Source organism: Desmodus rotundus, chromosome 10 (genome assembly GCF_022682495.2).
Source record: "Desmodus rotundus isolate HL8 chromosome 10, HLdesRot8A.1, whole genome shotgun sequence".
Lineage (NCBI taxonomy): Eukaryota > Metazoa > Chordata > Mammalia > Chiroptera > Phyllostomidae > Desmodus > Desmodus rotundus.
The window spans coordinates 31,881,290-31,898,524 of NC_071396.1; the positions used below are offsets into that span (position 1 = coordinate 31,881,290).

At 41.4% G+C, this 17,235-nt stretch overlaps 1 protein-coding gene across 10 annotated transcripts in view; it reads right to left on the reverse strand.

Annotated features, from left to right (window-relative positions):
- CHD2 (chromodomain helicase DNA binding protein 2) overlaps positions 1-17,235 on the reverse strand; it is a 103,689-nt gene that overhangs the window by 21,701 nt on the left and 64,753 nt on the right. For all 10 annotated transcript variants that reach the window (XM_053912808.2, XM_024561662.3, XM_024561661.4 and 7 more), the window contains 11 exons: positions 15,227-15,298; positions 11,784-11,933; positions 10,902-11,050; positions 9,830-9,926; positions 9,274-9,366; positions 6,067-6,237; positions 4,964-5,139; positions 3,742-3,783; positions 3,054-3,193; positions 357-495; positions 7-157 (listed from right to left, as the gene is read on the reverse strand). In XM_053912808.2, the coding sequence (XP_053768783.1) occupies positions 7-157; positions 357-495; positions 3,054-3,193; positions 3,742-3,783; positions 4,964-5,139; positions 6,067-6,237; positions 9,274-9,366; positions 9,830-9,926; positions 10,902-11,050; positions 11,784-11,933; positions 15,227-15,298 (1,380 nt within the window). The remainder of the gene's footprint in view (positions 1-6; positions 158-356; positions 496-3,053; positions 3,194-3,741; positions 3,784-4,963; positions 5,140-6,066; positions 6,238-9,273; positions 9,367-9,829; positions 9,927-10,901; positions 11,051-11,783; positions 11,934-15,226; positions 15,299-17,235) is intronic.

A 17,235-nucleotide genomic window follows, 5' to 3' on the forward strand; every position in this document is an offset into this window, starting at 1 on the left:
ACTTACTTTGTCAGTTAACTTGAGCTCTGGATCTGTTTTAATCAGCTCCCAGTTTCCATAGCCATGTTCGTAAATCCCCAGCAGGAGGCGAGAATCATCCTCCACTCCCCACTCTACATCGAAATGTGCAGCTTTGACTCGACAGGTTAAGCAGTATCTACAGGGATTTCAACAACAGGAGGACGTCAGAGGAGGGCCTTTCTGATTTGAAAATAAAGACCAACGAAAACGGACAAAGCTTTCTGACATGTTAAAGAGACAGCAGTGAAAACCCTACATAAGCACACGTTAACTGTAACTTCAAGTCTATTTGCTTATGGCACGACCACTCAAGCACAGGCACGTATCACACTCACTTTTTTTTTTCTTCAGGGTCCACAGGAATAGATTTATGCAGCATCTCAAATTCTTCTTCATGTTGGAGAATGGATTTCACATTCACCTGAACCCCAGATATCTTGATTGTTGGACCTCTCTTTTTTCCTGGTCCTTTCCCTAAAGAAGGCCAATTCCACATTAGTTAAACAGGAATTTGCTGAAGTTCCATAGAAAACATGTATCAAATCCTGAATGCTTATTCCTTCGATCTCTATCTGTCTTATTGTTAATCAAAGATACAACCTATGGGGAGGGGAGGGAAGGCCTCAATTAATTTTTGTAAAATAATCTTGAAACAATTCAGTTTTTTTAAGATTTAGAATTTTTTATCTACTAGTATTTATATTTTAATCTTCTTACTTGTTTTATACTTCAGTTCTAAAATTAATAAAATTAGCAAAAGAAGATTCTGAAGGAATTAGTGCTAAAGATTTTTCTTTTGTCATTCTAGCTATCCCATTCACAAAGTTGTTGGGTTTTTTTTAAGTTGTTTTTGTTTTAAAAATGATCTCTACTAAAAAAGTATGAGGTCAAGCTCATATCTAACACATGTGAAATGAACAAAAGAGATGTCATGGAAAGGTTACCCCAACCCTTGTTTCAAATTAAGATAATCCTAGAAGTAAAAATAAAACCCAGTACTCCAACCAGAGTCCAAGTTGAAACCCATGAGGACAGCACTTGTCTGTGAGAGGGTGGCTCAGAGTGTGGGAAAAGATCTCGTTTTTTAAAAGCAGGCAAGTCGGTGAAATGAATGGCACGACAGTTACAGACAACTATTCAGGGATTCTTTTGTGATCCACCAGATTGTCACTTGCAAATGCCATTCACAACAACACTTGTGGGAGCTAGGACAGAAGGTGCTAAAATGGGCAAGACCCTCTGCTGAAAATCAGGAATCTGGAACTTATTCCGCATTCTGCACAAACTACCCCTTCTCCCTTTTCACCTTTAGTTATTAACCTCTCTAGGTCTGTTTCCTGGACTACAATAAAAAAGTAGACAAAGGATAAAGACACAATTTGCAAAAAAGGAAATTCAAGAGGCTCCTGAACCTACGAAAAATACTCAACCTCACTTGAAACAGAAATGCAAATTAAATGTATACACATGCCAGTTTTCCCCTATCAGGTTGGGAAAAGGAAAAAAATCTGAAAATATTACATTGATGAAACTAAGAGAAAGCAGACATTCTTACTCAACGCTGCTGGGACAAGATGGTACAAAATGAAATACATACAACAGGATGCTCTGAAGCAACAGATGGAAAGCTAAATGTCCACTGACAGGACACCAAGATTGTATGTCCGTAACAGTCTACGAAGCACTTAAAAAAAAATCAGGCCAGTGGAGAAATGATGAACCATTTTTAATGAATACAGCAGATATATATTTAATAGAAAAAAATAAAAGAAAACTGGATATACCAGCAAAAACTCCAAGTGTATCAGAAATATAGAAGTAAATGAAATCACGTAGGTATGGAAGGGCAAAAATTACAGTGAGTTCCTTTATAAAATCTGGGGAGTAGAGAAGAACATTGTGAACTTCAGGTTTACTTTTGGATGCATTCCTGGTGCTATGAAAGCACATATTTGGATCATAGTCCAAAGCACTCAAGGTACTGAAGTTTCCTTTACAAAAAAAAAAAAAGAAGAAATTACATCTAAATATTTTTTTACTATATTTAAGAGATTTAAAAATTTCTTACTTCAATAATGTATCTTTGAAAAGAATACATCAAAGCACAAATACTCCTTTACTTAATGGTAATGGCTAATACCACAGGCCACAGACTAAGCAAGGTAAGTACTTTACATGTATGGGATTATTCAAGGAATCACACAACCCTCTGAGGCAGGTACCAGATGCCACTTTCCCAATGAAACCGTGAGAAGCTACCACTTATCTATGGTCTTGCAGCTAAGAGATGGTGGAGCGAAGATTCCAGGTAAGCTGGCTGCCTCCCGGAACAGACCACTAACCACAGCTGACAAAGCCTCCGGTGAGTAGTGAAGGGCAACAAAAGAAGGGAGGAACTGGCGTAAATAAAGCACAGTCCAGTGAACCAGTGGCAACACCCTCATCTCTATCTGAGGTTCGACTATGGGAGTCCCTTAACCAGAAGGATGTCAGAGCTCTTTGTTCACAAGCCCCACACCTGTGGTAGGAGGCCCGGCAGGAACACTGTCTGGTGTGAAAGAGAACAAACTATAGGTCAAATTCAATGACAACAAATTCGAGTGCTATGAAAATCTCAGTGTGACAAAACGTGTACGATATTCATCCAAAATTTTACTCCAGCTCATTCTCTAAACCCTTGAAATTCATCACAACGACCCAAAAACCATACAGGTATATCCAGGATAATTACTGATACTTGTGGTCTGTAAGTCCTCGTTTACACCCAAAATACAGGTGTGTTTGCTCAGCTTTACCCATTTCCATCAAACCAATCTAAATTTTCCGTAACAACATAAAAAGAAACCATCTGTTCTGTTCACTCTGCACCTTCTGCAAATCAACCTCACTTGCGAGTAAATCTGTGGGAATCTTACAGCACTGAATTCACAGAAAGGCAGGAGAGAACACACACCTCGAAGGCAGAGGGATGCGTGGAATGCAAGTCTACTCTTCTAAGAAAAGTCGCACAGCCAGGCGGCTTACTGACTTACCCTCGCTGGCGTTTTCTTTGAGCTGCTCTTCATACTCCTGCATTGCTGACACACAACTGTTGTGAATCAGTTCACCCAGGCGCTTCAGATCCGCCACAGACTTATCGACTAGCTCAGCATCGCGTGCTATGCACTCCAATCTAAGGACAGACAAACACAGGGATACTTCAAGGCCCTGTGCCCACTTTTCCACTGTCACAGGAAATACCACTGGGTCTCATATAAGCTTGCTCCTGCATTCTACGTTCCTACTTTTCTCTACACTTCCTAATCGACAAGAAGCCTGCAATAAAATGACTGAGGGCTAAAGGACATTTTCCACCATAAAGAATTGTGCCTTGGAATAGTCCAATTTCAAAAGGCAGGGATTCAGCAATCTGTTAACTGAATGGGCTGTCTGATGACGGTAGCAGGTTAGTGCCTGCGAACAGTATGGCACTAGTCTGCTTCTGTTGTGCCCACTCTCCTTTCTCTAGCCTACTTTCATTCATCATAATGTTCCCAGAAGCAAAGCACAGTTACTTCTATGATATGTTTCTGATCTCTAAGTCATATGCAGAGTGTGAATACATTGCCTAAAAATCAGGCTGTCAAAATGTGCCAGACCTGAAATGGAAATAGTACAAAAAAACTCCTGCTATCAATAAAAGTAAAAGAGAGGCAGATCAAGAACTATTACTAAGCTTACCGTTCAAGAGGGAGACCAAACTTCTTATATGCCTTGATGAACCTAAAGAGATGAGTAAAAAAGCACATTAAAAAGAGACTTCAGCTATATGAATGCAAACATATCCTGTGTTATAATATGTATCAGTGAGCCATGTAAACTGTCAGAAATACACTGGGCCCAATCCTTGCAACAGACCCTGAATGCCTCTGCAGATGGCCAACTTGAAATATCGAGTGCTGGCAATCTGTTCAAACTAAAGATCAGCTTTATTCTCATGACTCTTTGTGAAACTGCTTAGGGACTTAACTGAGAACAGTGACTTAACTCATTTTAGAAAGTACATGTTCATTTAGTACATACTTCAATCACCACAACTCTGGAGATAAAAATCTCCAAATAGTTAACTGGTCTATTCAGTCCACTACTCTAACTTTCAATTCCATACTGCAATGCTGTTCAGTATTTTCCGGTCAACAATACAATTATGAGATTTTTAAAACTGCCTCAAATATTTTTGGGAACGGAAAAAAGTAAGTATGACTTAAAGCTTCTTAGGCAAAACTCTTTTGGAAACTGTGCTGACTCCTGCCCAACCCTACCTCCCACCAAAACTCCAACCTGCCCTTCTACAAGTCTCCACCCTAAACCACACGGTCTACCGGTCTGCCCGCCTGCACGCCCGCCGCTCCCCTCTCTCCAGCTAACCAGCAATGCCAATGAAAAGCAAGATGTGACAACACATCAAGGGCCTCGCTGTGGCCTGACAACTCAGTCACTGACATGATCTGGTTAGGTAACAGAATTAGAAGAGATATTATGGGGAAAAAACTAGAAACAGAGGGCATGGTGACTGAAGAAAAGTGGGAATGAATATAACAATAGCTAAGAAGCAGTTAAGAAAGGGACAGCGTGGATACAGGGATTAGGAAAGTATGACACGTGAAAGTGAACCCAGAGATTACTCCTCAACTCTACATTTCTCCTTGATATACACTGAAACATTTTACATCTGCAATAATGTAACATTTAAGGTCTACTTCAAAATAACATCAAGAGACTGTAATTGAACAATAAAAATAAAATTAAATAAATAAATAAATAACATCGAGGTGGAGAAGCATCTCTGGAACAGTGCATGGCTGTCTCTCCTGCCCTCCCCGGAGTGTCAGGGCTCCAATCAGTCCATGGCCAAAGGCATGCCCTTCCCACCAAGACCCAGTGAGGGGGGGCCTCCACCAACCTGCGGATCTCTGCATCCGTAAATCCCTCTACGAGGTCCTTCCGCACACTCCGGGGGCGCCCTCTGCGCTTTGGCTTCTTGTCATCATCAGAGTCATCCGTCTCACTCTCAGAGGCAGAGGACCTCTGGGCCTGTCTCTTGGACTCGGCGTCAGAGTCACTGTCATTTGTCTGAGCCTGGAAGGCAAAGTTGCATTGGAGCATGTGCCAGGTCCGAGAGGTCTGAGTACTAACACCGGCCGCTCGTGATTCTTCGGGACTCAAAGCTCCCATCGCCTCAGACAAATCCATTTTTGTTGAGAAATAAGGAGGCGGATGTCATGCAATGAAGAAGACCTGACTGGGACGTCACGCTTCCAGAGAAGTGTGAATTCTGTGTCCCAAGAAATAAACTGGAATAAAAGTACTTGGATTGTAGTTTATGTTGACTTCTTTGGACAAGTTACTTGTGTCTTTGCTTGCTATTTGTAAAATCGGGAGTACAGCCTCTATAATCAGGGTTTTAATAAAGATTAAAATGAATCAGTAACTGTAAGTGCACTAGCTTATGCCTGGCACATAATGAGTACTCAGTAAACATGAGCTGCTACTACCTAATATTTATTTACTGAGATCTTGGACAAACTCAAGTCTCTTTATCTTCAACAAACTGGGTAGTAACTGCCTACAGCAATGTCGTCGTAAAAATCAATTTGATAGGGCCTGTGCTGGTGCTTTGTAAGCTGTGAAATCCAGTTCTATGACCATTTGTAAGTATTTATACCAAGTGACAAGAACAAACACTAAAGGCAAAAACAGGTTTGTCAGTGAGAAACAAATTATATGATTACTGGTTCTTATCTCAACGGCAAAATGCAAACTCTGTCCAACTCCGATCCCCGTTCTGTTGTTGCAGAAAGAGGCAACGTGCAGCAATGAAATGCCTCCGGGGGTGCTCCCAAGCCCTGGGCATTGCCCCCTGTTCCTCTGCTAGGCTTCCCAAGACTCTGTCCCTGAACCCTCCGGGTCTGGGCAGCAATGCAAGGCCCCTTGCCTGAACAATCAGCACTTCTGCAACCAGCAGAGCCTAAAAGAAGGGACATATCTTTCATCTCACTTGGTCACCTTTTTAGTGGAACTTCGAATTCGAGGCAACATGTAAATTTCTTCCAGCTCCTTCTGCCGCTCCTCCTCCTCGACTCTCTTCCTTTGCTCCTCTGGAATGATCTCATCCCAGTCCTTGTGAGGACGCTCTTCCAGCTCTTCCTCATCTTCCATGGTGGCGAAATTGGCAACCTAGACACAGAGAGACAAATGACATTTCCCTATTTCCCAAATACCAGCTACTAAAACACCAACTCACACAGTGTTTTTAAGCTAAGTGGGTTGCTATGAATAATACGGGAAGGTGGGGATCGTCCTGTGATATTACATAATCAAAGAATCAATTTTCTACTAATCTCTCCCTTATCTCCCCAAGAAATCAAGTTGCCAAATCCTCAAGTTCATCAGAAATGTTACCAAAAAAGTAGGGAAATGGATATAAAGATGTAAATGGTCTTAAAAAGTTTTACTGAAACAAATGTTGTTAATACAGATGATGTATGATAGAATTGTACATCTGAAACCTGTATAATTTTATTAACCAATGTTACCCCAATAAATTCAATTATAAAAGAAATATGTTGTTAAATCATACACATTTTCTAATTATGATGCAAACTAAAAATTTTAGATCTAGTCATATTACATGCTGAACACCTACTAGTAATCCATTATTAACTTATAGTTCTATAAATTATAAATTGCTACTGAATAGAACTCACTTGAAGCAATGTATAACTCAAAGCTCTAGCTAACATCTAGCCAACTAGTTCCCTTATTCTTTTGTATCAAAAGTATAGAAGCTGAAGTTATATAATAATTCATACGCTCAAAAATGCCTTTCAGACTCAGACCCTGGCCACACAGAGACACCCGCCAGCTCTGGCCGGCCTCTGAGCAGTGGTGGGCAGCCCCAGGCCAGGGTCCACGTTACTTCTCTCCCTTCCCACCTGGCCTTTACCACTATATCAAAGTATGGTACAAAGGGGCTGTTAGAGTTTCCATTCCTCAAAGCCACTTGGAGCTGACAGTGAAGTCAGAAGTTTATGACTCTTGGCCAAAATTAACTCTAACTTCCAACATGGATGTTGTGATAGTCACTATCAGATTTTTTAAATTCCACGACAAACAAGAGGTGTGATTTCTGAGATTAAAAATTTAACATTCCTCTGTTTTATATGTAAAAGGAACCATCTGACCAATCTCTTAAATTAAGCACTGTCTGTAATTACTTTAGATCTGACTCTTAAAACAGCTTGAGGAAAATGGTAACGAATGCTATAAGAAACAATATCACATGTACCTATGTTTACGGTTCATGCAGTTGGGAACTGAACTTTTTCAAAGGTGGCATGGTGGGTAGGGCTAGAGCACCTGCCTAAGATGTAGTCCCAACTCCACTATGTGTGACCTTAGGAGATCTACTTAGCCCCTCTGTGCCTTAGTGTCCTCATCTGTAAATGAAGATAATTCATGTACTGTTGTAAGAGTTAATATATGTAAGGCATATACTAAAGTACAGAAGGAGTTATACAAGTATTGGTTATTATTACTTAAGAAAATGGATATCTTATCTATCTCAAAAAATATTTGCTGTTTCTAACATGTCAAAATAAGGTTACAGGAAAAAACAAAAAGGGGTTATTGGGAAAAATGAGCTGACTCAATGAAGCACTCCAGAAAAAGCAGAGGGACCAGATTCCTTCAATCCAATCACCTGACTAGGTGCTGAAATGTAATTGGCAAAAGGGCCTTAGAAAGGTGAGAATCACCAGTCCAGTCACGTGACTTCTGATAGATGTGCAGTATGTAGAAATTTTGACACCTAAATACTCACACAACATTCTAACCAAGGCCACATCATGAAGGTCACTTCCGTTTAGGAAAGGAGCAGTACTCACAGAAGCGGAATCCAGCTGAAACACCCATAATTCACCTCCACCCTCAGACACATGAACTCTGAAACTAGAGCTCTTTGATCCACTTCTTCCTGTTCTTCCATGAGACAACTTCTACCTGTGGCCAACCTTGACCTCATTACATACTGCTTCCTTCCAAACACTGCACCCGCTTCCCCCTCCATCGTAGTGGGTCTACCACACTTAACCATCACTGACTGTACCCGGCTTCTCTAACCCGCATGAAATTAACCCATGGTCAATCCTTTCAGCTTTGTTCCGACTTACACCGGGGAAGCCTCTGCCGCTTGGACTCTCCCCTGCTTCCCGAGCCAACCTCCCACCCTGGGATCACCCACGGTCCAGTTTCTCTGATTTCCAGGACTGGTGGAGAAGGTCATATGAGCCAGGTGACTGGCTCTAACTGAAGCCCTATTTCTAAATTCAGCACTACTCCCTATTAAGTTCCTCCCCATCACCCCTGGCCCCACCCATGCCTGTCCCAAATCGTTTCCACTTCTCAGCAAACACCTCACTTATTTTGCTGGTACTTAAGGTCGCCAGTTGGAACTCCCACATCTCTCCCTCAAGTGCACTTTCATTTTTCCTTCAAAGGCCAACTCCTTCATCTGTGCTTTTGATTACATCCCTTGCAGTCTCCTCTGAGGCAACACGTCCTCAAGTTTTCCTTCTTCCCCTAGAGCCTTCAATAGCTCGACTCTCAAATCCCTTCCTCAACCTAGGAACATGGTAACATGTTTTTAGAAAACCTTGCCTTGCTTGAGCCTTTTGTCATGTAAATTTCCTTCACTCTACTCTTCACTAGTTTTTTGTAACTCAGCGCTGGTGCCCAGTTTCTGCGTTCAGTCCTGATCTTATTTAATTTTCTGTTATATCAGATACCACTGACCATCCTGTAATCACCCTTTAAAAAAAAAAAAAGCACCTCACCAAGCCATCAAGAGCCTCCTGTCACTTTCTGTTTTTGTACCTTTGACCTCTTTGTCATCTGATACCATTAATGTCTCTCCCACAAGCCTTCCACCCCCCCCCCCCGGTCACCACCTATCCCATGATGTCATATCCTCAGCCCTCTCCACAGACTTCTCTTCCTCCACCCGCTGACCTCAGTGGTTACCTGCAGGGGGAGGACTAGAGATTCTACACTGAGAACACACTCAGAACTGCAGAGCATGATTCTCCGGGGACATGAGTCAATTCACGTAAAAGGAAGAGCAGAGTGCCTGGTACCCAGCAAGTGCTACAGGCATCAGCTATTATTGGTTAATGAATCAATGCGAAGGACTTTCTCCCACGACGACTTTCATACCTTAAATTGTGACAGGAGCTCATCTGTCGCACTGGTTGACACTTCGTTCTCTCTGGTTTCAGCCAAGCGCAAAATTTCATCTATATCCATTTCCTAAGGGGAGAACAGCAATGCAGCTAAGCTAACAAGGCAACAGTGGTTGGCAGGCACTGAAGTGCCTGCTGCAAATAAATAAGTTCTCTTTTTTCATGTTCCATTTTTACCTTCCTCTTACTGTTCCAGCTTTACATCATTTTCATTTAATGTTTCAAACTACCATTTATACAAACAATTAGGTGAAACTTCAGAAATTACAAGAAATAAATAAAACTGGAAAATAAAAGGCCAAAAAAAATCTGCAAGTGCTTTCCTCATTTTTTTAATTAAATTTATTAAGAGCTTTGAGCTTTACTGTAAAAATCAAAAACAAAAAACCTATATCCTTGAAGTAATTTATAGAAGCCTATAACTGCTTCTTCATAGAAGGCTGTAACACGGACTCAGAAATCTGCTTCCAAAAAACTTTCTCTCACAAATGATGCTTGTCAAAAAACATTTTCCCCTCATTGTTAATTACCTGAGGCTCTGACTCCTCCCCTTCAAGTTCTTTGAAAAGATCCTCTGCTCCAAATTTCAGAATAGCTGTCAGCTCTTCTTTATTAAAAGGATTTGAACTGTGAAAGTAAAATGCAGCTGTAATACCTCAGGAATGCCAAGCAACCTCTGTGGAGTTCTACTATGTATCTATCATTCATCGGGGGGTCAAATTACTGGTGAAAATATAAATTCTGCCATAAGAAAAATGATCCTCAAATATCTTATTTTTATCCACAGGATGGGACTGTGGTGGGAAATCTAACCTAGGAGAAGACTAGGAAATCAATTCTTTCCCTGTTGGCTCATCTATTATATGATTTAACGAGACAGGTAATTAGCAACATGAAATAAGAGAGGTCTGTCTCTGTCCTCTGACTCAGAACATTACCATTCACCCAGAATCTTCAACCTCCTCACCTCTGGTCCAAAGTAAGAGAATCAAACTTCTACCTAGATTGCTCTATAATGGAAAATCATCTGAAAATATCCTGTTTGGGAAAAGCTCACTTGATTCCACCTATAACAAAGCTGTAAGACCACTGCAGAACACACTCAGCAATTCAGTCAAAATGTAAATTCTTTAAGACAAATAGTTGTGCTTCCAAATAAAGATTGTAACTACCTTCCTTTTGTTTCAATAGGAAAGATAACAATTTCCACACAAACATTTTTACCAATAGTAAGAAAACAGCTGCCAATTCAATCCTGGTGGAAAGTTCAAGGCAACACTGTGCCAGGATGAAAGCTGCTACTTGCTGCTGTGTCATATGTCCCATGTGGAGCCAATCACACAAGGCCAGAGAGGGACAAGAAAGAGAGAGCGAGGAAGACAAAGAGAAGAAGAGGGCAAGAGCACACCTATGCAAAGGATTGATAAGGAGAAGAAACAGGGAAAACAAAATAAAATAAAAATGCTATCCTCTAGCAGTCTTAATCCAGGTAATTAAAGGCCTAATGTCTGTTGCACAAAGTCCTATTGGAAGAATGAAGGATACACCAAACGTTGATGTAAAACCAGACTCCACAGACTCTCCCATCCCTCTGGCACTCACTTGGACCTTCCCGAGTTGTTTTCCAGGACCGTCCGGCCAGTGGTGTCCATGCGCTGAATCACCAGATGGTCCAATACCATCTTCTTTTTGGCCCGTTCTATGATCTCTTCCTCCACGGTCCCCTTTGTAACCAGGCGGTAAATATTTACCTGTAGGAAAAAGAAATGTTAGACTTATGCCTGATCACACCAAAAAATGAAGTGACACCTGTCTAAAACCAGGAGGGGAAATAAAAAGAGATCTGTTCTCTAGCACCATAAAATGAGTGTAAGCCACCCACCCAAGCTGACAGCTTAAACAGATGCAGTATTTTTACTATCTGCACAGGTTACACTTTAAATAAAACTGCCTTCAAGGAATTATGATAGCCTTGTTCTAAAAATAAAAATCTTGCTAAATAATCCATTTCACCAAAACTGGATCTTTGGCCAAATATGAAACTTATGAGTTACCCAATACTAGAGCCAACTTTGAAATTCACATGCAAAGGAAGTAAGTGTGTATTTTTCCCACATTCCTTAGAGCTAGGATTGGTCACATATAATAAAAATACACCATCTTGAACAATGTTAAGTAGAACAGTTAACAACTTTTCCATATTAAAATAGATGGAAATTTTCAGTTCTTGCTCAATTCATCATATATCTTTCTTAAACGAGAAAGTCACTGGTGATGCACTTTTTAAACAGCAAAAGAGAAGTGTCCCTTAATAGGCTCATCTTGGCCCCAAAGACAGCTTCTCTGCACTAATTAACAAAAAGACATCTCCCCTTGGGAAATGAAGAGGAACAGGAAAAAATGCATTTTACAAAACATCCCAAAAGGCCTGAGTAACTTATCTCCTCCTCCCCAAGCCATATCCAGAAGCCTCTCCCCACTGACCTGCTTCTTCTGACCAATCCTGTGAGCTCGGGCTTGTGCCTGCAAGTCGTTCTGGGGGTTCCAGTCAGAGTCAAAGATGACAACTGTGTCCGCTGAAGCCAAATTGATTCCCAGGCCACCAGCCCTTGTCGAGAGCAGGAAACAGAAGTCCTGTACACAATGCAATATACTACTTTATGCAGTGGCCTTCTCAGAAACAGTTTCACAGTCCAATAAGCCCTTATACCTGGAAACCCCTGCAGGTGTGAAGAAAAGTGAGATATGATGGACAAACTTTATGGAGGCTACAGGAATGTCAGGGACTTGATGGCAGGCTGAATTTTCATTCAATTACGAGGTAAGAGTCAGTACAACGAACTAAGGAGTAAAGTAGGATCTGACAAGGCAACAGCAGCAGAAGAATTTATGTTCGCACCTAGCTAAAGCTAGCATACAAGCAGTAACAAAAACTAGACAGACTTAATTATCGAGTGGCCTAGAAGCTGATTTTCCGCAGGGAGGTCACTGTCCCGTGTAAGGCAGTCAGGATAAACAAGGATACTATTCTGTAAACACCCCTCCATTTGTTAGGCTGGTGAGGAAACAGAAACACTGCCCCAGAGTCCACATGATGGGACTGGTGAGAAGCAGAGTGGCCTCCATCCCCACAGGACGTGCACGGGGAGACGGGGGGGGGGGGGGGGGGGGGGGGGCACGGGCGGAGTGCTGCGTGTGTGGGAGCCCTAGGCACTGCTGGCACACTCCAGTGTTCACACTGATGGCAACAGACAGTGGGCAGGCACGGTACACCCACCCACGCCTCAGTGCTCAGGAAAACATGGGCACGAGGCAGGGAATAAACTATATGAGCTGGAGAAACAGAAGTCAGACTTCCATTTTCAAAGTTTGATCATGTATGTCAAAGGCTGGCACGTTCCTGGCACAGAAGTGGCACTCAAAAACGGACAGTTCTGAGGTTTTTTATTATTTTGAGAGAGGGGGAAAGGGAAGGAGAAAGAGCGGGAGAAACACTGATGTGAAAGAGAAACATCAATCGGCTGCATCTCACACGCACCCCAACCAGGGACCAAACCCGCAACCCAGGCCTGTGCTCTCCATGGGATGACATCCAACCAACTGAGCCTGAGTTACGCTCTGATAAATGGGCACATTCAATATACAGACAGATGCACGGCAAGGTCTCCATGTTCTAACTACAGTTGCAGTGGCCAACGTCACGCCACAGAAGTAAAAATGGAGACAGCCGTCTTGCAAGAACATTAAGTAATGCCAGTAAAGGACTGATTAATGGGGAAGTTGACGCACATACTCTGCGGTCCTTGGTAAGATTCCAAGCGACACCACTACTCTAAAGAAACCTACAGGCACACAGGACAGTTCAGAATGAAATACCCAAAACCTAAAGTCTGGGGTCTGACTGACCATATGAGCCATTTTCAAAGTCTCTCTTTATCAAAGATAATATGAATTATAATAAGATGTTCTTTGTGTCTATTATCAAATGGCAAAGGATAAAACTTATGAAATTCAATGAAGCTAAGGGTGAAATACTGGAAATATTCATATATAAGCAGTATTAGTATCAATTTTGGGGGAAAGTAAATTAACAAAATGTATCAGAAACCTTTTTTAAATGTTCATATCCTGTTACCTAAACATCCAACAACAAAGTTACTAAATAAATAATGGTACAGGCATGAGAAAGTGTCAGAAATTAAAAAATTTTTAAATCTTTAATAACGAAGAAAAAATGCTCAGCATATAATTTTGAATGAAAGGTGGTAACATGGTCCCAATAAGGTGAACATATAAAGAAATAAATGGTTTCACTCAGTATTGAAAGGAAATACACCCCAATGATGGGAATAAAGAGCAAGCTGTCTCTGGGATGGGAGTTCTGCACAATTTCTTACTTCGTATTCTTTCCCATCTCCTAAATTTTCTACATGTGCATATAATATTCCCCCAACGACTAAATATCTAATTCTTTTTAAATTAAGTTAAAAACACTCTTATTTGTAGAAAATGGAAGAGAACCTGTACCCTATATGTAGCCATGGGGCAGGGGGATCAATTGAGAACTAAGAAAAAAAGGAATTTTGGCCTTTTTTTCTAAGAAAAGGCTATATAAAACATCCGATTCACACTATTTTTTAAAATTAGAGCAGGGGATGGGGAGAAAAGGCACACAACTATAATTGAATAACAATAAAAAATTAAAATTTTTAAAAAAGAAAGAAAAAGAAAAAAATTATAGAGCAGGGAACACAAAAACAATTTCAACAAATGCTAACAGAAAAGCTAACATTTACTGAGTGCTCACTCTGTGCCAGGCCCCGTGCTCAGTGCTGAGGGTCAGTTACCTCATTCCCTCCTCACAGCAGTATCCTGAAGGAGGTATTGGAATTACCACAATTTACAGCTGAGGAGTTGGGGAGGACAGAGAGGAGGAACAGGAATAAGATCGTTATCAATGTGTTTAGTAATTCAGTTCCTCTTCTCCATGACTACTCAGAGCCTTGGTTCTGAGAAGATTAGAGCCCAAAGCTCCTCAGGAATTAAAATTTCAGGCTGGAGAAGTCAGAAAACCAGTTTGACTAGGACTATATGCAATTCTGGAGGCAGAAGGCATGCCACTCTGGAGTAGGAGAAAGACACTGAGAGTGTGTAAAGCTCTTCAGAAAGCAGGAGGCCAAGTCTGTTCTATTTACACAAAACAGTGGCCCAGATTTCAAAGTTCTACCATTCTCTCCAAAGCACTTCTTGGTGCACTCTGGGTCTCTCCGCAGCTTCCTTTCCCTCTGCCGACACCAAAGTTCTTCTCCCTACTTCCCTCCAGTCCCACAGTTCTTAATAGCTTGATGTGCACAAATGACAACACTACCGTGGTTTCCAACTTGTCCTAAGTGGCTCTCCCGTATATCTGAAAAGCGAAATACTCTGTAACACCACATTCAAGCTGGACACTACAGTAAATGTTGCTGTTAGCCAAAGCAAGGTCATTAAGTCACATTGTACCGGGGTCTAACAAATTTGAGACATGGCAAATGTACTTTATAAGACCCAAAGTCACAAAAAAAGTACAGATTGGAACCTCCTAATATTAAAAATATGTCAAAATTAGCCTACTGGCCAGCCCTCCCCCACCTGGCTGCTTTCCTAGGCCCAGAAGCTTGGTATCTGGAAGTCACCAGAGAAAACTCAGTTGATATTAGAACGACTGTCATTAATCCACACTAGGGCGATAAACAAGCATGCATCTGCTTTCCTGGAGTGAACACGAAATTAAGAGGCATCTTTTATGTTAGCGATTTCTCATTTCCTTCTCACAACAGGAGAACTGTACTGTGAATTGTTTCTGAAACGGATCAGATTAAGTCAAAAGGGCATGCCCTTGATACAGAGCCCAAGCTGTCCCAATAGCAAAGCCATGCACGATGTACCTCAGAACCATCTGCATTGAAGTGGTCCAGCGCCTGTTTTCGGATTTCTCCCTTGATGGAACCATCCAGACGCTGTAAAAATAAACCACAAGGAAATCATAAGGTAGGAAGATGAGCTACACTCAGAATAGAACACCAGACTTGCAACCTTTATCAGCTCAGCACCCACTGGGTAAAAATAACTGGAATGCACCAGCAATGTGCTGTCTGGGGCTGTGCTTAATTAAGCACCACGCTCTACTTGCCCCAAGCTCTCCCGTTACAAACTCAAGGTCAGAAGCTTCTGAATCAAAGGGCTGTCTGGGTTCATCCAAGGATCAGAATGGCTGCCAAGACCTATAAGGAAAAGAAGGCAACCCAAGCTGTGCTTTGAGGCTTTGTTTGCTTCTGCATCTGTGGGTAATGAAGAGACGAGGAAATACTACCCCAGTCACCTAGGAATTAGCTCCTAACAAAAAAAAAACGATGCTTTGTAGCTAACGTAGGTAAAATTTGCCCAGTTATTAAGTGTTACACAAACCAAAAAATTATTTTCATCCTTTTGTTTGAAAAATATTTTGCAGTAACACTGAGAATGTTAAAAATTAATTTGGTCATATAGCCCAGCTTTTCAAAAAATTGTGGTCTACAATGAGAGCCGAGTTCAAGCAGCAAAATGCATCTTCAAGAGAGCCTCTGGTATTTCCTAGTACATACAGTGCTTTAGAGCATATGTCAGTTCTAAGTAAAAATAAAATGTCATCATAGATAAACCATGTATATAAAATAAAAAGTAAAGATTACCTGTATATTGTACATACAAAGCCCTTCTCACTCTTTAAAATCATTTTTGTATTTCTTTCCCTCACAATCACCAGGGGAGATTAAAAAAAAAAATACCTCGTTTTACAGAAGGCAAAACTGACCCAAGAAATGATGTCAGCTGGCCGATGACCAGTGACTGGCTGGGGGCAACCTATGGAAGGACCTACATTCCCCCAGCTCACACCTCTGCCTACCAGCCCCAGAGCCATCTGAACCCAAGTGGAACAATACATGGGAACCCCCTTCCTTCTTTCAGATGAAGAGCCTCAGCCAACAGGTAAGTTTAAGTGGCAGGTTCACTGTCTATATTTGAAATCAGAAAACCCAAATGCCCACATTTAATATTCCCATTAACAGAAGACACTAGACATGATAAAGCTGAATGAGTCCAGCCTACTTATTCCCTAGAGAGAAAAATAATGCATTATTTGACTTGATATCAAATAATTACTAGACCTGAAAGCTCACAGGGACCCGATGCCTAACAGTGTACTCTATTTTGATGATAACCATAGTACTAAACTATATGCTATGACAGCTACTGAAAGACCACACAAGGTGTGAGGGATATACCGATGCCTTCCAGGGTGATTTTGAAAGACAATCTGTAAGTTAGTTTTAAAGCTCGGCCTTCCTTGGAGAGTCACTGACTCCAAGTTGCTTCAATACCAGCATAACTAGGTGAGTTGGTAGAACAGTCTACCCATTCAAAGTTAAAGAGAAAAACTTTAAATAAATCTTAAAAATCAAAGCGTTATAAAAATATTATGCCAAGAGTCAAGGTAAATTACAAGCATGTCTATAAATAGATCAGAAATAAGTTTCCCATAGTCTTACACCCAGAAAAATATTATGCCGAAGAAACTCTTTCCCACATATTTTATTTTTCTTATCTCATAGGAGATAACTGAACAAAGACGAAAATCAGCATTAACACGTCTGCAGAGGAAAAGGGGACCATCGCCACTTGCTTCAGGGACCAGGAAGCTTCAGGTGCACTGTTCTGCTGAGTCCCCAGCCCCACAACCAGGGCCAGCCTCCTTGGAGTGGGAGTACCACCACACTGCCACTTCTCATGGGCTTCAGTTTCTTTAACCAGGTTCCCACCTCCTTCCTCTCCACCTTCAACCCAGACTTGGGGATTGCTAGATATTGTCTAACAGGTTTTTCTCTTGCCCAGTTTTGCTTTCTCTCATCCCCCCCAA